At 38.6% G+C, this 21,162-nt stretch overlaps 1 protein-coding gene across 8 annotated transcripts in view; it reads left to right on the top strand.

Annotated features, from left to right (window-relative positions):
* Positions 1-574: 574 nt before the first annotated feature.
* Positions 575-21,162, top strand: part of phf21ab (PHD finger protein 21Ab) — a 38,328-nt gene continuing 17,740 nt past the window's right edge. For 2 of the 8 annotated variants that reach the window (XM_061924958.2, XM_061924964.2), the window contains exons 1-9: positions 577-1,129; positions 6,114-6,158; positions 6,990-7,041; positions 7,208-7,297; positions 15,421-15,453; positions 15,540-15,605; positions 18,108-18,260; positions 19,483-19,716; positions 20,257-20,337. In XM_061924958.2, coding sequence (XP_061780942.1) covers positions 1,074-1,129; positions 6,114-6,158; positions 6,990-7,041; positions 7,208-7,297; positions 15,421-15,453; positions 15,540-15,605; positions 18,108-18,260; positions 19,483-19,716; positions 20,257-20,337 — 810 coding nt within the window. In that variant the 5' untranslated portion in view covers positions 577-1,073. Of the gene's footprint in view, positions 1,130-6,113; positions 6,159-6,989; positions 7,042-7,207; positions 7,298-15,420; positions 15,454-15,539; positions 15,606-18,107; positions 18,261-19,482; positions 19,717-20,256; positions 20,338-21,162 lie in introns of all 8 variants that reach the window. The other 6 variants (XM_061924965.2, XM_061924963.2, XM_061924960.2 and 3 more) reach the window with 6 other exon arrangements.

The raw sequence follows: 21,162 nt of genomic DNA on the forward strand, positions 1-21,162 counted from the left end.
ACAATATCGAAGTCACAGCGGCGGCCAAAGGCGCGTTGTCGGAAGGGGGAAGTTGTTTATGGTGGGCCTTCGTGTAGCTCCACGGCGGAGGGATCTGTGCTGTGCTCAGGCCGAGCTGAATGAGATTGAACAAGAGTTCTTGTTTTGTAGCTTCAGTTTGTGTCTTTATACACTAATTTGCTTAAACTACGTACAAAATTGCACAACAAAGTGAAGGTGCTTGGGAAGGAGCGAGCGGGACTCTTTATGGGCTCTTCTTCCATCGTGGATCGTCTTGTTGGAGATATATATTTAATTAATCTGGAGGAGGACTGCTGCTGAGTAAGTGCACATTGGTTTTTTTTTTTTTAATTTGCTAACTTTAATGTCGTCCTCGCTCCAAGTTGACGAGTGTCCCGCGGCTTCTTGGGTGCTCGTGTGCGACCTCTCGGCTCCCTTTTGGGTGCCTCTGGTGAGCTCTTTGCTGTCTCTTTTGCTTCTTCTTCTTGTCGGGAGTTGGTACCGTAAGGACGAGGAAGGGGCCGACACAAGTTGGACAGCCAAAGGCGGCTCTTAGGCTTCCTGGCCCCCTCTTTTTTCTTTTTTTTTTAGCTCCGTTAGCTTTATTAGCTGTCGTTGTTGTGAAACATGGCGTCTTAGCTGGCCGCTCCTCTGCTGTTTAGGCCGGCCTCTTCCTCTCCTCTCTTGCCGCCGCCGCTTGGAAGCATCTTTGGGGGGAACTTAGCCGCGTTAGCTTGCTAAGCTAACAAGAAGGGGGGGGGCTAGTGTTAGCGGGCTAGCTTACGTTATCCACTTGTTCTTCAACATTAGCTGCCTCTCATATCGCCCAAAAACACCACAGTCGCTGTGGGTCTGTTGGACGGAGCCAGGGAGTACCGGAACTGACACCGTCCCGGTGCTGTCTCGGTGGCTTCATCGGGGTGAGCTGGAACAATCCAGCGGGCGGCCATGAAATAAGACGCTTATCAAACATTTATTGGAGCACTTGACTCGAGTGTTGGAGCACACAAAGTGAAACCTCCATTTTAGTGTCGTCGGATGCCGGCGGCCCGCAACGGCTTCTTAAACACTTCATGTCCCAGAACTTGACGTTCCAGCCCGGCTACAATTACTTCCAATTAGCCGGGAGGTAGGCGCGCACGCGACCGCCGCCTACCTACACTCACCTGCGTGCGCGTGCGCGCGGAACTTTTCCAGTGTCGTGTTTTGTGCTAATGAGAGGATTTAAGTTAAGTTAAGTAAAAACAACGTGCTCCTATTGTTTCTGTCTCTGCAGACTTGTTATCAGGTTTTTTAAACTTTTAAACTGTACAAAAGCAACATTAAGACGTTCTCATTCTTATGTATTTTACTTTGGAGTGCACGCCATGTTCTATTGCAGTGTTTTTCAACCTTTTTTGAGCCGAGGCACATTTTTTGCGTTGAAAAAATTCGGAGGCACACCACCAGCAGAAATCATAAACTCAGTTAACAGTTAAAAGTCATTGTCGCAATTGTTGGATATGACTTTAAAGCATAACCAAGCATGCATCACTATAGATCTTATCTCAAAGTAGGTGTACTGTCACCACCTGTCACATCACCCCCTGACTTATTTGGAGTTTTTTTTTGCTGTTTTCTTGTGTGTAGTGTTTTAGTTCTGGTCTTGCACTCCTATTTTGGTGGCTTTTTCTCTTTTGTTGGTATTTTCCCGTAGCAGTTTCATATCTTATATTTCCCGCATCTACTTTGTTTTAGCAATCAAGAATATTTCAGTTGTTTTGATCCTTCTTTGTGGGGACATTGTTGATTGTCATGTCATGTTCGGATGTACATTGTGGACGCCGTCTTTGCTCCACAGTAAGTCTTTGCTGTCGTCCAGCATTCTGTTTTTTGTTTACTTTGTAGCCAGTTCAGTTTTACTTTTGTTCTGCATAGCCTTCCCTAAGCTTCAATGCCTTTTCTTAGGGGCACTTACCTTTTGTTTATTTTTGGTTTACGCATAAGACACATTTTTACCTGCATTTACAAAGCAATTAGCTACCGGCTGCCACCTACTGATATGGAAGAGTATTACACGGTTACTCTGCCGAGCTCTAGACACTCAACAACAACACATCATTTGCAGACTATAATTACTGGTTTGCAAAAATTTTTTTTAACCCAAATATGTCAAATTAGATAATCTCCCACGGCACACCAGACTGTATCTCACGGCACACTAGTGTGCCGCGGCACAGTGGTTGAAAAACACTGTTCTATTGTGAGTTCTTGAACATAGAAAATAAGAGCTTTTCAGATCAGTTGGAATTAAACAAAAAAACTTGACTTGTTGATACATGTGAACACTTGTTTGTTTATATAAGAATGTTCCTTATACTACATGATGGATGAATAATATTATTCGATCCGAACCATATTTTGATGTTTCCGATACGATTCAGAGACAATATTAGAACGATGCGATCCGAAACGATTGAATGAGTTGAAATCTATTCACTAACTTATTAGCAAAAAAATCAACCAATGTGATTGTGAAATAAATACTGGACACTGCAGGTGAAGTTTCCATATCATTGTTTTTTATTGTAAGGGAATTATATATAAATGAATTGTAGATACAAACGAGTAAGTAAACAATTAATGGTCAAAGCATTCACATCTTATTTGAATAAAGTTCACTTTAGGTTGAATTAACAAGAGGAAAGAAACCTTTTCTGTTCTTATTTTCAACATTCAAGCAATGTTCAATAATAGTATAGTAACCAACATTTTAACAGTAGATTTTTACCTGCTACTTTTGCTGTTGTTTTTCCAACATTAAAATGATACACAATATCAAAAATAAGGTGCAACAACATCTCTTGAGGTTGAATTAACAGTAGGTTTACCTGAGAAATTAAGTGCAACCAAAACTTTTCAGGTTTTCAGGCTGCCGTTGTGTCCTTGGGCAGGACACTTCACCCTTGCCCCCGGTGCCGCTCACACTGGTGAATGAATGATGAATGAATGATAGGTGGTGGTCGGAGGGGCCTTAGGCGCAAATTGGCAGCCTCGCTTACGTCAGTCTACCCCAGGGCAGCTGTGGCTACAAATGTAGCTTACCACCACCCGGCGTGAATGAATGATGGATTCCCACTTCTCTGTGAGCGCTTTGAGTATCTAATAATAGAAAAGCGCGATATAAAATGTAATCCATTATTATTATTATTATTATTATTATTATTATTATTATTAATAAACAGCTTAGGGGCCGAGAAAAATCACAACAAATGCAAACGCCACAACACAACAACTTTCAGTTATAGCACAATTGCAAAAGCCACAACAAATACAAACCCCACAATCCAACAACGAAAAGCTATAACACAACAACTACAGTATAACCCAAAACACGAAAATATAAAGACGCAACGGAAGTGACAGCAGACAAGTTTTAGCCACGGACCACAATGGCTGAGGCGGAAAGTTGAAAATGTTGTCATGAATAAAGTTGGAAAGATAAGTGAAGTGTGACCACTTCTTCAGTCATAAATAACTTTGTTTACTTTTTTAATAATACTAACCAGTATGTTCATTCCACTGTTTTTAAACTTCTGTCTAAGCTTGGTCCGTCGGCGAATCTTGCCCCGCTGTCACCTCCGTTGGGTCTGTCGCGTCCTATGGGGCCGGAAGTTGTGTTGCGGCTTTATATTATTGTGTTGTGATGTTTAATGACTTCTTCAGTCATAAATAACTTTGTTTACTTTTTTAATAATACTAACCAGTATGTTCATTCCACTGTTTTTAAACTTCTGCCTAAGCTTGGTCTGTCGGCGAATCTTGCCCCGCTGTCACTTCCGTTGGGTCTTCGCGTCCTACGGGGCCTGAAGTTGTGTTGCGGCTTTATATTATTGTGTTGTGACGTTTAATAGTTGTGGCTTTTGCAATTGGGCTGTAGCTGAAAGTTGTTGTGTTGTTGCTTTATTATATTTTCTTGTCGCATTAGTATTTGTTGTGACCTTTCTCGGCCACCGTAGGCATCCGCCTTTTTTTGTTTTGATGACTGATGGCGTTGGGCAGACAGACTTGAGTAACCCTTTAACATCCTTATCAATAAAAGTCCTAAACTTTATATAAAGTCTGCCAATTGTAAATCCAATGTTCTTTTCTAGTATCGATAAAATCGATAAATTGGCCTGGAAAACAACGATGGATTGATACCTATTTTCTGGAAGGCCAACTTGCTGAGCACAGATTTAAGTAGTTGAAGCTTTGGAATATAAATCGATAGATCAAATAATCGTTTCACACCTAATGAATAAACATTTAATTTATCGGTATCATTTAATTGGCCATTATTTTTTAAATTAATTGACAAATATTGATCCGAAATTATTGTCGGTGAATGATCAAGTGGTTTTACAAGTCTTGTTCTGTTCCTATTAAGAGCTTCCAGGATCCGACCTCAAAGCTTCCAGTTGAAAGTAAACAAAAACATGGCTGCTGGTTCATAGATGTGAGTGTGAACTTAGTGTGTTTGTTGTTGTTGTTGTGTGAATTAACTTTTCTTACTTTTTACACTATATGAACAACAAATAATGACTGAATATGGTGTCACATTTTCACACTGATTTTGACTTATATATTGGAAACACTAAATTGGCCCTAGTGTGTGGATGTGAGTGTGAATGTTGTCTGTCTATCTGTGTTGGCCCTGCGATGAGGTGGCGACTTGTCCAGGGTGTACCCCGCCTTCCGCCCGATGGTAGCTGAGATAGGCTCCAGCGCCCCCCGCGACCCCAAAAGGGAATAAGCGGTAGAAAATGGATGGATGGATATTGATTGATTACCTTACTTATTAAGTGACTTATTGGTCAATCACTGATTGGCTGACTGGTCAATATTAGGACTCACTGATGGATTCCTAGACAGTTATTGTCTGATGCTGTCTTATGTTCGTTAGTTACTTAGTAAGTACACATCTTGGTGTGTTAATGCTTTGTTCTTGATTGTTAGACCCCAAAACATTGTATTTGGAAGTAAACAATAAAACATGGCGGATGACCCTAAAAGCTACACTTGTCCATAGATGTAAATGAGAATGTGAAAGGTTTGTTTGCGAGAGATACGTTTTCTTCACACCGGGTGTAATGACCTATTGATTGTTTCCCTTACTTATTAATCAACTAATATTGATTGAGATGTATTGGTCAGTCACTGATTAGCTGATTGATAAACTAATCGTTTTATGATTGTTGATGGATTCCTACAAAGTTCTCGTTTGGTGCACTGATTGTTTATTTATTAAACGTGTCTGATGTTGTTTGGCAGTTTCTTAGTAAATACTAAAGGTGGGGGAAATAATAGATTTTTAGATGTATTGCAATTCGGACTTTGACAATTATAAAATCGATTAGTAAACATCGATAATCGATTTATTTATTGTAAACAAAGTAATGCAGACAATTCTAAAATTTGACTGACTGCAACGAGCCACCTCTCTGAGAGACTCGACCAGCTCCTTTATTATAGGGCACTTATGATTCGGTTTTGCACGCATGTCTATTAATTTAATAATAATAATTTCTTTGTAAAAATGCACTGTTTTTAAAAGTTGCAAGTGATAAACGCTTATTTAGTGATACGAAAATAAATGTGAAACTGCATGAATATACTTAAAGATGCATCAATAACTGATTTTGTAATCGAATCGTGAGGTGGCCAAAGACTCCCACCTCTAGTAAGTAAATACTGTACATGTCTTGCGGTCTTAATGGCGCATTCTGGAAGTAGTAAATAAGAGCTTTCTAGGCGTGACCTCAAAGCGTTCCAGTTCGAAGTAAACACAAAATACATGGCTTCTCGTCCATGGTGTGAGTTTTTGTTGGTTTGTGTTAGATGACGTTCCTTCGCAATGGGTTAAATGACCCATTGATTGATTGTTTTATTTACTAATTGACAAATCTTGATCTGGACTCGTTGGACAGTGATTAATTAGCAGACTGATCAACCAAGTGATTAATATTAGGACTCAGTAATGGATTTTTGGAACCTTTTTGTCTGGTGGTTCGGGTTATTGCTCGTACATTGATGAGAAATCACTTTGTAATGTGTCTGTGCTGTGTGTGTGTGTGTGTGTGTGTTGTGTGCAGGGCAGGGCAGCACAGAGGGGTGGAGTCCAGTCCCACAGCCTGGTGGTGAGTCGTCATTTAATAAACAGTTAATTATCTCACATTTTGGGCTGCAAGGATTAATCGATACAATCGACTAATTCAATTAGAAAAAAGCTTTGCTTTATATTCTGTAATGTAACATTTAGAGCTGCAATGATTAATTGTTCAGATAAAAGCTTTGATTTAAATTCTGTTGCTTTCATTATTCGTTTGGCTGTAACTAATCAAAATCGATCAAATCCAGACTGCTTGGAGTGCCCGTAACTTTAAATACGCTGACATTTTTTTTGCTTGGCAGCTGCAATAGTGTGAGAGCAGTGGTCTGTGGTTGCTGTGATATTTGTGGCAGCAAACAGTGGCAAGTTTTTTTTTTCTTCACATTTACTAATGCACACAAGCACAAATGAAGTTTATGGCAAGCAAAAAATCTGTGTTTTTTTTAAACTATTTTCCCTGATTACGCATTAAGGCTATAAAGTCTGTTGTATCCGATTACTTGATTAATCGAACAAACTAATCAATAGATTACTTGATTAACCAAACAAACTAATCGATAGATTACTCAAATACTAAAATAATTAATGAATGCAGCCGTAGTCATATTTATTTTGTTGTTACACAAGTGTGATATTGTCATTAACATAGACCAAATAGACTAGTATCTATGTAATAACAGTGTACTGTGTGTGTGACGCATACTAGCATGATAACGTATCATATCATGTATTATCTATAAAATGGGGAAAGGGAAGCACAGTCTTAACCTGTAGATAAAATAAATCCTGTTTTCCAATACAATACAATACCATACTAATTGTATTCTTGTGTCCAAATGTCCCCTTGTGTTCCTCACAGCGGCACGTTCATGCTTCAGTTGGATGGTTTTCCCACTGGACACGGCGTTCAGGTACCCCCATTAACCCCTGTCCTCATTTGACCTTTACCAGCTTTATGATCAGGAAAACATCATATTAGGTGTTTGTCGCATTGCTATGACAACCAACACACATGATGGCTGCTCAATAAACTTGATGATTTCTGCTGAGTGTGTGTGTCTTTGTGTGTGTCTACAGGCTGATCAATCAGCTGAAAGACTGACTGCATCCATGATGGAATTACAGACATTACAGGAGGCTCTGAAGGTGGAGATCCAGGTCCATCAGGTATGGCCTTACTGGGTCAGTCTGTCCACATAAGGCTCACTTGGTTCACCAGTAGTATTGTATTCTGGGCATTTGTCATTGTGGGTTTGTAACTAAATCTATTGCGGGTTGGTCTTCTAAAACCAGGTGTGATGTCGGATTAGTCATTAGTCCAATATCATTGTAGTACTGGGTAGGGATGATGTTTGACAAGAAATTATCGAGTTCGAGCCCATTATCGAATCCTCTTATCGAACCGATTCTCTTATCGAATCCAGATAGGTTGTTGTATATGGAAAAAAACACAATATTTGGTTTAACAAAAGCTCACTTTTATAAGAAAACAAATAAAAATATTGACTGTTGTTACCCAAAGTATATTAAGTGGGATTTTGCAGAAAAACAAATATATACAGTAAAACAAAAACAACCTGTCTCTGTGATCACTATAGGTGTATATATAATAATATAGTGTTAAATAAAATCAGTCCCTTGGGCACAAAACTGAAAATAATACAGCTCTACAAAAAGTGCACTTCTGCTGCTATTGGAACATACTAACTACACACACTATGACACTAAGAACACCACAGTCATCAATCAACAATTCTTCCCCCCTTACATGAGAGCGAAGCCTGGCAATAATTGCATATGGCCTGTTCTGCCCTCACTATACGTGTTGAGGTTATACAGCTTGGCAGACAGCTAACAAACAATCCAAAGCAGATTAATCAATTTAGGCTCTTTATTGTTGTTGATCTTGCTTTGTCTTTTCCTATCTTTACTTTTGTCTTGCACTGGACTGTTATTTTTTTTCTTTTTAACTGAAATACACACAATGACAAATGTATAAGCTATGTGATTCAATTAACATACTGAAATGTACCGGTAATACACAATATGTAAATACTAGCTTCACACAAATATACAATACTATCATCAAACAAATACGTTGAAACTATTTCGATGGTGGAAATATACGACTGGCAGCCATTTTAAGTCCTCAAAACATCCATTGAAACAGTGCACAATAATTGTTTTTCAATAAACATCTTAGTATCAAACTTAACCACTTTCCACCTTAATATTGAGTTACATAAACAAGTTAAACTGTTTACTTGCAGACTTATCTTTTCCAAGGCTTGTAAGAGCTAACACAACTTGTCTACTTCTCAATTGTCTCAACCCGGAAGTGCCCAAACTAATGACACGTAGTATTTTCATATCGCCACAAGGTGTCAGTAAGAGTCTACAATCAAATGGGCAGTCCCACGGGGCATTTCCTGTACTTGAGAAGGGATTTGTTCCCAGGGATTCGGATAAAGAACCAACTCTTTTTCTTTACTATAGTGGTCTCGATAACGGGAACCTGTTCTCAAAAAGGGAATCGAGTCCATGTAATCGGTTCTTTTCTTATCGAACAACCGGGAGAACCGATTTTGAACATCATCCCTAGTACTGGGACATCGTTTTCTATCGTTCGGTGTATTGTGCGTTCAGTATTGGTGCGCGATAAATATCGGACAGATAATAATCAGGCTGATATGAGAAATTACGACGTCATACCGATTAAATCAGATTAAAAATAGCTTTGCTATTCAGATAGTTTGATTTGATTTAAAAAACAAACAAACACCCCAATTATGCGAGTTTAATGCTTTTTCAGAGGAAGACATTTTGCGTAGGCCTGGGCCATTAACAACTTTTGCTGGACAATACATTATATTGACCTACGAATTATTGCCGATAAACGATATTATTGTCATCATTATTTTTAGTCCAAATTAACCACTGATGTAATGATAATACATAATAAAGAATGACGAGAGGCTTCATCCCCTTCCTTTTATTCTGCTACGGTACAAACTGGGGATCTAATGATATATACATTTCATATCACGGTTAATGTGACCAAAATTAAAGTTAAAGTACCAATGATTGTCACACACACACACACACTAGGTGTGGTGAAATTTGTCCTGTGCATTTGACCCATCCCCTTGTTCACCCCCTGGGAGGTGAGGGGAGCAGTGGGCAGCAGCGGTGCTGCGCCCGGGAATCATTTTTGGTGATTTAACCCCCAATTCCAACCCTTGATGCTGAGTGCCAAGCAGGAAGGTAATGGGTCCCATTGTTATAGTCTTTGGTATGACTCGACCGGGGTTTGAACTCACAACCTACCGATCTCAGGGCGGACACTCTAACCACTAAGCCACTGAGTAGATTATCGTTATTGAGGTATTGTTGAATGTGCTAAAAAACTACTTACCGTATTTTTCGGACTATAAGTCGCTCCGGAGTATACGTTGCACCGGCCGAAAATGCACAATAAAGAAGGAAAAAAACATATGTACGTCGCATTTTTTGGGCAAATTTATTTGATAAAACCTAACACCAAGAATAGACATTTGAAAGGCAATTTAAAATAAATAAAGAATAGTGAACAACAGGCTGAATAAGCGTACGCCATTTGACGCACAAATAACCAACTGAGAACGTGCCTGGTATGTTAACGCAACACATCATGGCAAGAGTCATTCAAATAACTATAACATATAGAACGTGCTATACGTTTACCAAACAATCTGCACTCCCGATCGCTAAATCCGATGAAATCTGGTATGCGCCGTTTCCTTTCTTTCTGCTGCTAGATCGCCGTTTTCTGCTGCATATTTCAGTACGTCTGGCTTCTAATCTGCAGTATATGATTTCCTTTTCGGTGCCATTTTAGTTCAGCCCTTCTCAGTTTTTATAAGTTACCGCCAATGTTGAAATAATCCATTTTAATAGCTATGGATGTAGCAGCAGTTAGCATCCCATGACCCACAATGCACTTCTGCCATGACGCACAATGCACTTCTGCCATGACCCGCCCCCGCCGAATTCTTATTGGTTGACGTGTGTGACGATTGCGGACATTTGCTTCGTCTCTTACGCGAATGAGATAAATAATATTATTTGATATTTTACGGTAATGTGTTAATAATTTCACACAAGTCGCTCCGGAGTAAAACTATGAAAAAAACTGCGACTTATAATACGAAAAATACGGTACTAACTCACACTAAAATCTCTTAACCAAGTTGTATTATTTTTTTAAATAACTAAAATAAAAAGACACACCATATATTTTCTGGGCAGGGAAACATTAAAGAGCCATATTATTTTCATTTGTGTTTTTAAATATGCTTATCTTCTTCCATTTTGATTTGTAAACGTTTTAGAATGTTTTTCAATACTAAATGCAAATTGGGTGATCACTTGGCTTCAGTTGCGGTTTATGTGACGAACACTGTGCAAAGACACCACAGCCATTATGTGCAACGTAAATACTGTATCTTAGTAATTTAGACAGTAATGTGTAAATTTAGATTGGAGTATGATATTTTTTAGTAAAAAAATGCATTGTCTCTTGTTTTCATGTCAGCATTTAAGATAGCTAGCAAGTTAATGCTAGTCGGTCCATAATTTTATCAAAGTGGTTATCAGTCCTGTTTTTTTGATCGTTTAAATTTAATACGGTAATGCTAACCGTTGGGAGGTTTATCGCGGTTATAGTTATTACAATTTATGCGCATGTAGTACAAACTCCTGAAGCTGCTGAAACTGATGCAAAGAGGGACCGCTCTTGCAGCCCATAAACACGCATGCACATAGCGATTTGTTGAGGCTGGCAAAGTTATCGAGTTCATTTTCATTTATCTTTCGATTGACTTATCAAATATCGGCCCACGTCTACTTTTGCGTGCTATTTGCACCAAATATTCTGCAAACATTTTGCGAGGAGGTGAAAAAACATTAAGCTTTCACACATCAAGCCTTATCAGCCACCTGAAAAGCGAGCATCGCTAAGACAATGTTTTGAAATCCTGCAAAGTCGCCTGCACTGCGAAGAAGCTGCCCCAAAGCCAGCCATAAAGAAAGGTGTGCACAAACTACAGTTAAAAATACATTTCAAAATTCAAGGTGTAAAAAAGTTATCGTATCGGTCTCCAGAAGTAATTTGTTGATCGGTATCGGCTTTAAGAAAAGTATATTGTGCCCTCCTAGGGATTATTCCTCCATAACCAGTGTTTTAGGGGCTAGTCTTCTAGAACCAGGTGTGGTGTTGAATTATCCCAACAGAACAAGTTGTATAGTTGGTTAGCTGTCGTGTTGTATTGGTCTGCCTAAACCAGGTATATTGTAGTATTAGTCTGACTCTGCCGTAATTGGGTATATTGGATAGGGATGTCCCGATCCGATATTGATATCGGAAATCAGTCCGATATTAGCCAAAAAAGTGAATATCGGATTTTATCGGACTGAATCTAAAAACTTCGATATAAGCGCTCCGATATAAGCTGTCCATGTACCGCTGCAGCACGTCTATAATAGGTGACTCTGGTTTGATCACACTCCAACACAGTAGGTGGCGGCAATGCCCCTTGATTAACGTTGGTGCCGGCCGCGGAAGAAGAGCGTCTCTGATCAAGCATGCACAGCCCATGTGATCACAACAACGACAACGCGTGTGCTTGCAGCAAAATGTAGTGATGTCAGCTGTGTGGAAGTATTTTAACCTAAACTCGGACAAAGACGTTGCCGCTAAATGCAACTAAGGCTGCAGCTAACGATTATTTTTCTATCGATTAATCTATAGATTATTTTTTCGATTAATCGGTTAATCTATAGATTATTTTTTCGATTAATCTATAGATTATTTTTCCTTTTACCGATTATTTTTTTTATTTAAAATGAAGATGAAAAAATAAATTTAGGCCAGTTTTTTCAAAAGGCATGGCTTTTATTTACAAAAAAAAAAAGTATGGCCACTCAGTCAACATTGACAACAACATGACAAAATATTCTGTAACAATGTAAACATTTAAAACTTTTAACATTTAACCAAATTAAAAGTAGCTTATTTGCTTTTAATGTGCAAATATAAAAGTAAACATCCAGTGCAAATCTTAATATTCTGCAATAGTATAAGCATTTCAAAAGTAAAAGTATTGCTTATTTTGCTTTAAAATGTGCAAAAATAAAGATAAACATCCAATACAAAAAAGTGCAAAACGGAAATATTCTGTAACAACAGTGTAAACATTTCAACAAAAGTAAAAGTATTGCTTATTTGCTAAAATGTGCAAAAATAAAGATAAACATCCAATACAAAAAAGTGCAAAACGAAATATTCTGTAACAACAGTGTAAACATTTCAACAAAAGTAAAACTTTTGCTTATTTTGCTTAATAACACAACAATGATAGTAGGATTAAAGTGAAAGTTAATTGTTGGTTTGTACATAGTATACGTAATTGTTAATGTTGTAAAAGGTATTTGCACAACTAATTAACGTTAGCGTTAAAGAGGAGCGCGTCTTTGTAAACACTGAACAGGCACGCCAAACGCTCCTCTCAGAGCGAAACGGTGCTTTAGTTTCCATTTCCGCTCGACACAGTGTGCATACAACAACATTATTAGCAGAGGTGGGTAGAGTAGCCAGAAATTGTACTCAAGTAAGAGTACTGTTACTTTAGAGATTTATTACTCAAGTAAAAGTAAGGAGTAGTCACCCAAATATTTACTTGAGTAAAAGTAAAAAGTATGTTGTGAAAAAACTACTCAAGTACTGAGTAACTGATGAGTAGCATACACACACATATCATATATATATATATATATATATATATATATATATATATATATATATATATATATATATATATATATGTGTATATATACACACACACACACACACACACACACACACACACATATATATATATATATATATATATATATATATATATATATATATATATATATATATACAGTATATAATTTATATTTATTTATTTTGCCGTTTTTGTTTACATGTTAAAGGTGTTTTAATGAATATACATGCATGTTTAACATATAGATTCCTTTCTTTCATGAAGACAAGAATATAAGTTGGTGTATTACCTGATTCTGATGACTTGCATTGATTGTAATCAGGAAGCAGTGCTGGTAACGTCCACGTTTTCAAATGGAGGAGAAAAAAAGTTCCTCCTTTCTGTCTAATACCACATGAAAGTGGTTGTTATTTGGCATCTTATTTGTCCACCTTCCATATTCGTTTTTATACCATCCATCCATCCATTTTTCTACCGCTTAGTCCCTTTGGGGTCGCGGGGGTCGCTGGAGCCTATCATATACCCTTTACAAGAAATACATTGGCGGCAAACTCCGTAGCTTGCTAGCTTGTTTGCGCTGGCTTTCGGAGACTCTTATTTTGAAAGCGCAGGCACGATGGAGCGGGACTTTTATTGTGAAGACAGGAACTGTGCAGTCAGTCTTTACGGTTGAAATAAAAAAAGGGTCTTTTTTCCTTCACACTTTTGATTGATTGATTGGAACTTTTATTAGTAGATTGCACAGTACAGTGCATATTCCGTACAATTGACCACTAAATGGTAACACCCGAAGTTAGCTCGGAGCCAGTCAGGTCATGTGACCGCCTGGCTCTGTTTGATTGGTCTAACGTCACCAGTGACTGCATCTGATTGGTGGAACGAAGTGAAACGTCACCAGTAAGGCAGGCACTATGAAGGTCTGTCTGACAGACCAAAACAAACAAAGCGTGCATTAACAGATCGATACAAATTAGTAGCGAGTAGCGAGCTGAATGTAGATAAAAGTAGCGTTTCTTCTTAGGCCGTTTATTGAAATACTCCCACACTTTTGACGACTTTTGGCGTGCTTTTTTCCCCTCGCTCGCACCGCTCGCATCGTCTGCTTTGCGCTCCGCCATGACGGTAGTGTGACGTAAATATTCGACGCGTCGACGAACAAAAACGTCCTCGACGTATTTACGTAACCGATGACGGACTACGTCGACGCGTCGTTTCAGCCCTAAATGCAACATGCCGAAATGCTTATCTTCTTAAAAAAAATCTCCACATTATACTCGGACTGCAGAAAGTGGAGAAGAAGGAGGAGGAGGACGAGTAGTAAGGGTAGTCAGCACTGACTGATTATTATTTGTTTTATGCTCTTGTTATTAGAGTGATATGTTTATTGTGTTAACACTATTCTTCAGTGAAGACTAAGAGTAATTGCTACATTGTTTTGGGCAGTCAGTCAGTCAGTGAAACTGGAGCTGTGAACTCTTAACTTAGAGCAGTTGGACAGTGGACAATATTGTGTTGTTTTTGTTGTTTTTGTCCCTGCCCACAGTTGTTTCCAACATATGCTGACAGTAAAAAAATAACTGAAGTGAACTTGAATTGTTTGCACTTTAAAACGTTTGTTTTTTTTTAATTGGATTTATTTAGGTTATTTTTCAGGGTCTTCTAATTTATTTTTAATTTATTCTATTCAATTGTATAATTATGTTGGTATTAGTGGTTATTTTGCACTTTAAATATAACATTTAGTTTTTATTGGATTTGTTGAGGTAATACTCTTATGTTGAAGGTTAAAATTTATGTAACCAATTGGTTAATAATAAATGGGTCAGTTTTTCCTATACCTACTCTTGCTGACTATTGTTTTCTGTTTTAACACTACAACATCAGTAACAGTAACATCACTTTATCAAGCCTTTTCTAACATTCCACACAACAAAATAAGGAATAAATATATGTATGATTCGTGCCTTTATCGTATCGTATTGATATCGGTATCGGCCAATACTCAAGGCTACAATATCGGTATCGTATCGGAAGTGAAAAAGTTGTATCGGGACATCCCTAATATTGGAGTTAGTTAGTCCCCTAATGGGGTATATTGGAGTTAGTTAGTTAGTCCCCTTGAATCCATTGTATGGAGGGGTTAGTCTGTCACAACCCAGATATATTGTGGTGTTAGTTCTCAAAAACCAGTGATGTTGAATTAATCCACCACATTCAGGTGTATTGGAATTAGTCCTCTAGAACCAGGTGTATTGTTATACTACTGTACCAGAACTAGATGTACTAGGGATTAGTTCTCCACAACCAGGTGTATTAGAGATTGGTTGTCTAGACCAATGTTTAAGGTTGGATTAGTTTTACCCATGTGTAAGGCTGGATACATTTTATAGAACAAGTGTAGTGTTGGGTTAGTCCACTTAAACCTTGTATTCTGGAATTAATCTGATAGCCGTCCATCTTGTGACCATTTATTGTTGTTCACAGAAACTGGTGGCCCAGATGAAGCAGGACCCTCAGGTAAACTCACCTGCAGCTGCACTTTCATGAACGAGTTGTCACATGTATCGTGGCGCTGACTGACGATTTTCCCCCCTCCTTCACAGAATGCAGATCTGAAGAAACAACTTCATGAGCTTCAAGCAAAGATCACTGCACTGAGTGAGAAGCAGGTACACACATACGCACTCACACACACACACACACACACACACACACACACACACACACACACACACACACACACACACACACACACACACACACACTCACTCACTCACGCACACACTCCATCCCTTTTTAAGAAACTTTACTTTACTTTTTTGGTGGGATTTTATTTTTAACCACATGCTATTTTTATTGTGGTTTGTGTGTGCCGTTGAAACACAACAATAATATGATATTGATATGACGTGATATATATTCTAAAATAAAAACCCACCCATTTAATAAGTGTCAGAATGTTCTCAAAGAATACACTTTTAAAGGAGCCATATGTAATAATTTCATGTCGAATCATCATTAAAAAAATTACGATATGTCAAAAGGCATTAATAAATCATGTTCTTTTCGAATACCGTTACCTCTATAACTGATTAACTGATAACAGTAGTTCAGCCGGGATATGCTCATTTCAAATTTAGATTTGCCCCGAAATCTTAGTTTTCATTTCGATGTCCTACACTCTACCGTTTGACCAATTAGAAAGTATGTGAGTATGTCATCCAGGCTGCCAGTTACGCCCCGCCTTCTTCGTCTGGCTACTGCCACCGGTAAAGTTACTAAATGTGTCAGACATTAGTAAATCTAAAAGGCGTCATTACTTATTCATGACAAAGCCAGGAACAAAACGAGAATTTGTATCAGGGATGCCTTTTGAAAGATAAAGACGATTGAAAGTGGAGAAGATTTTTTCATTTGACGCCAAACTTGCTAATTTTCTCCTTGATAGGTAAGTTAGGCATTTACGTTTTCTTATGACTGGTAATAGATAGGAATGGACATTTCGTATGTAAACTATATTGTCCAATACAGTCATATACCTTGTTTAACAAAGCTAGTATGTTCGTGCAATGGATGCTTAGTTTGTTGGTGCTTCGCTCCTCGCATGCTAGCCCGGTCAATGACACATCAACGTATAGGCTAACAGGGGAAATATATTCCCGTTAGCCCGTATGTCGACGTGTATTCGAACTGACAGGGCAAAATATATTTTCGACAAATAAAACCTATGTGGATATGGGTAGTGTCAGTGCCTATTTCGTTTCTCAATATGCTGACACGCTGAGGAAATGGGTTCTAACATTAGCACGGCAGTCATCATGGCAATGTGAAATGTATGGAGACAGCCAAATCACATGATAAAATAATTTCTCATTCGTGTAGCCTATAGGCATACTTTGGTAAAATGTCGTCTTTTTAGTTTTGGGCGTACATTAGGCTGCTAAGCATGCTCTACTTCTTTTCACCAGTATAACCAGTGCTAGCGTTGGTTGTAGTTTGTTTTAGGCTTTGTTTTCTGATAGTACTGACAATAATCACATGATTGCTATTTGTTGTGATATTGTACGCAGGCATGACATTCTTCTTCCTGAAAATAGCCAAATTTCTGTGTAAAGTGTGTTGGTTAGAGATTTGTTATTGACAAAACGCTTGTCTATTCAGCTGTTATGGTCCCAGCGCCTCAGCCCCTAGTAAGAGGCAGTGGAAGTTTGAAGTTCCTTGAAGTAGCCCAGTCGATCGAGCTGCATTTGGCTGCCTATCTAGCAACCTCAGTCAGTGAGAGAGGGAGGGGACTACGGAATTTTGACCGTGATTGCAGTACCATTTCTGGCCACATTACATATAAATGATAAATAATATGGCACCTTTTAATTTCCACATTGCAGTGGAGAGAAACCTATAAACAGCCATATTTTGTATACAGAATGGAATTAATACAGAGTGATAATAATACTTGTGTGTTTTGTTAGTCAGTGGTAAGTACACAATATTAAATAGTAGTAGATCACATGAAGTATCTCTGCCTCAAGCTCATTCATTCAAAACATCCTCAAGCAACATCATTATTCATACTTTATTTAGTAAGAATTAAATGTCCATATACAAAAATTTAGACAATGTAATTTACTTGTAAACCAACAATTTCAAATATTTCACTGGGTACTTTGATTTCAATCCAGCAGTCCACCACAATAGCAATATTTTTCTGTCTTTGTTGATCACAATAAACAAAAGCAGATGTCATTTAAACACAATAAAACATTACAAACAACACAAAATAGCAGTGGCAAGATATAGTTATACATTAGATCCGGAGATTTTGTCAGTGACAGCTGCTAATTCGGTTATTAGCATGTAGCACTCTCTTTTTCTACTAAACTAAACAAGCTGAAATGACCACAATCGCCCCATAGTGTATAAGAGGCATACAACATATGGCCAACAATCTCATCACAGATGGAGCATGTAAACTGGGACTTCACAAAAAAATAGAATAAATCACATTTGAGAAATTAGACTCATAGAAAAGTACTGACTGATCAGGTACCAGGATTGTACACACACACATACACTTGAATGGACCAAAGAATGAAATACAAAAAGACTGCTAACATTTAGTAAGGTTGTGACACGATTTGATTTGATTGTTGTATTCTGTTTTCCTCTGACAGAAAAAGGTGGTGGAGCAGTTGAGGAAGGAGCTGCTGGTCAAGCAGGAGCCAGAAGCCAAAGTGCAGCTGCAGGTCCACACACCTCCTGTTGGGGTTGATTTAAAGCCCACCAACCTGCTGCAGACTCAACAGATTCCTGGAGGACTACAGCAGGTAGAAAGCACCTGCATTCACAAGTACATGCACCAAAGACACAGACGCTGTAACATAGGGAACATCATACGATGGGCATAATACTAAAGGTTGCCTATTATATAATATTTGTCAGCCACTTAAATTTGTGTCAAAGGTCCCACGATATTAAAAGTGTGTTGCACAAGACCTAACATTAATGCTGGAATTGAGACCGTTTAAAAGTGCTTTTAGTAAGCCCTACTGGGAACACGCTTTTGTGTGTTTGTAGCTTTAATGATAATTAACTTTTTGTCCACCTCCAAGAAGGGCTCTGTATAGGCTTTCAAAACATTGTTGTTGCAATGCTGGCACTTCATGTGACTGATAAGGTTTGATGTGTTGAAGCCCATTTTTTGTTTTTTACTCAATGCTTGGAGAAAATTTAGTGCAAATATTTTATTCTGAAACAATAAAGGAGTCCCACATGATTGACGCAATTTTGTTTACAATGAGCGGAGGGTAAGTTTACGACAGGCCGTTTATAGCACAGAAAAAGTAGGATAAATAAATATTTTGCTCAATGTAACCCACTTGCGGCACTGTATGGGTAATCTTGCCTCACCAGAGCATTTAATTATTTTTTTTTATCAGCACTTTTTTTTTAATGTTATCAGATTTATTGATATAACGTCATAATTACTCATACCTTATATTTTATCATGCACCCCTAACAATAATGAGTGGGAAGAAGCCACAAACATTAGCAAAACTAGCATAGCCATGTGAGCTACTATGCTAACATTACACTCAAATTTAAACAGCAACAGAGTGTTGGGTTAGTTAGTAGAGCTTTGAGTGTCATTTTAAGATGTGTAATGAAGCCTTTTGATACTTTTTTTTTTTTTTTTTTACAAAAGTAGGGAATGTATACTTATCCTGCTCGGAGTGGGTTAAAGGTGGTATCTTGTCCAATTTTTTCCATGAAAATGCAAATTTTGAAAAGTGTCATGAAAAGCTGCAGCTTCAAAAGCAAGTGTTTGAGGACCTTTTCTCTCAAAGGTTGAGCAAACAAGTGTCAAATGTTTTACGTTTGTTGCTCACATATTGGCTCTTGAAACACTTTACTGTAAGAACATCTTTAAAAATGTCTTTGGTATAACGGGTTCTTTTTAAAATTCCAAGTTTCACCCATTATGCTTTCAACAACCAATTGATTGATGGGTACTAAGCGAGTCTGCTTGGCAAACTGTGACCTTTCTAGACGCTGACAGTCACGCCAGTCCTCACCGCCAAGACTCTACCTCTCGTGCTGAAAGCGGCGGCCACGCCCACCCTGCCTGGCTCTGTCTTGCCGCAGCGCCCGGCCACCGTCATGGTAACCACCGCCATCTCCAAACCGGACTTACACAACGCCCCCATCAACCTGCAGGTGATGGGCAAGCTGAGCGCTCACAGCTCGGAACCTGTGAGGCTTGTGTCCAAGAACGCCATGCTGGTACGTATGTGTGTGCAGGTTTTGGTTTACGCGTGTTTGTTGTAACGTGTTGGGGCCGAGGTCCTCTCCCGTAAGCACGTATGTCCATGTCAAAGAGGTTAAGTGGGTTTAGTGTGAAAGACACAGGCGAGCAATTGCAAATAAATCCTGCTGTTATATCTGCCAAGTGCCAGTTTTGCGGCATCTTTTTGTAAAAGAGGCTGAAGTGGGTATCTTTAAAGTGAAACATACTTTTATTTAGAGTGCACCACGACCACAACTTATTTATAATGTGTGTATTGTCTCATTAAGGGGGTCCTGGACTATCTAGATAAGTTTTGTGGTATCAAATGGTTCAACATGCAGGAGTGACTGTCGCCCAATAAGATTGTTGATGGCACTTAAGTGTTTAGCCCTTGAATTTTGCTCAGAACCCTCATGGTGTCATCAACAAGTCATGGCTGACTTGGTATCGGGATGTTACGGGAAATTTTAAGTCGGAAGTTAGGAGGTGTCCGGTTGGACGCTGCAGACAAACGACCTGCTGTGGTTTTGTCTCAGCTGCAGGCCGTCCAGCCAATCAAAGTCCCCCAGTTTGTCCCTCCTCCTAGACTGATGACACCACCCACCTTTCAGCCGCAGGTGCGTCACCTAAAGACCCGCCTTCATACTTGACCAGCCTGACACTTTGTGCGTGTGTGTGTGTGTGAGTGCGTGCGTGCCCAACTCAAGAGAGGGCAGTCAAGAGGACTCTGTCGTTCCAGTAGAGGACAGAAAACTCACATGGCTGGCTTCATGGCACTATAACAGTCTCTCTCTGTCCTCTTTTCTTTACGCACTGACATGCGGGTTGAGGGCGGGGATGCGGTGCTTTGTATTGTCCCCTGCTTTTTTAATGTATGTGTAATTGTTTTTCTGCGGCTACCAATGTTTGTGGCTGTTGATGTGTTCTAACTGCTTATATATAATACTTAAAACATATTCTTAGTAATGCTGCTGCCTATATCAATACGACTACTGCCGCAAATGCTCCAATTAACACCTGTAGTCAATCATCTGCAGACTCTCTTAAAGTTGATGGCTGTGTGGTCTGCAAATGCAAAAAAACCAGGGTCTGAATTTCGCGCCTTGTCAAAAAGATTTTAGGCAACCTCCTGATATCATTTTAGTTACCTATGGCAGTAGCTGCATTTGATAGAGATGTGCGCAGTGATACTGAAATATCGATACCAGATGATCCTTATGCTCTAAAAAGTTGATTCTTGAAATATAAATGTGTAGAGCAGGGGTATCCAAACTTCTTCCACTGAGGGCCGCTCACTGAAAAATCAAATTATGCGGGGGCCATTTTGATATTTTTCATTATCAAAATCAATACTCTCTCTATATATATATATATATATATATATATATATATATATATATATATATATATATATATATATGTGTGTGTATATATATATATAT

Source organism: Nerophis lumbriciformis, linkage group LG29 (genome assembly GCF_033978685.3).
Source record: "Nerophis lumbriciformis linkage group LG29, RoL_Nlum_v2.1, whole genome shotgun sequence".
Classification (NCBI taxonomy): Eukaryota; Metazoa; Chordata; class Actinopteri; order Syngnathiformes; family Syngnathidae; genus Nerophis; species Nerophis lumbriciformis.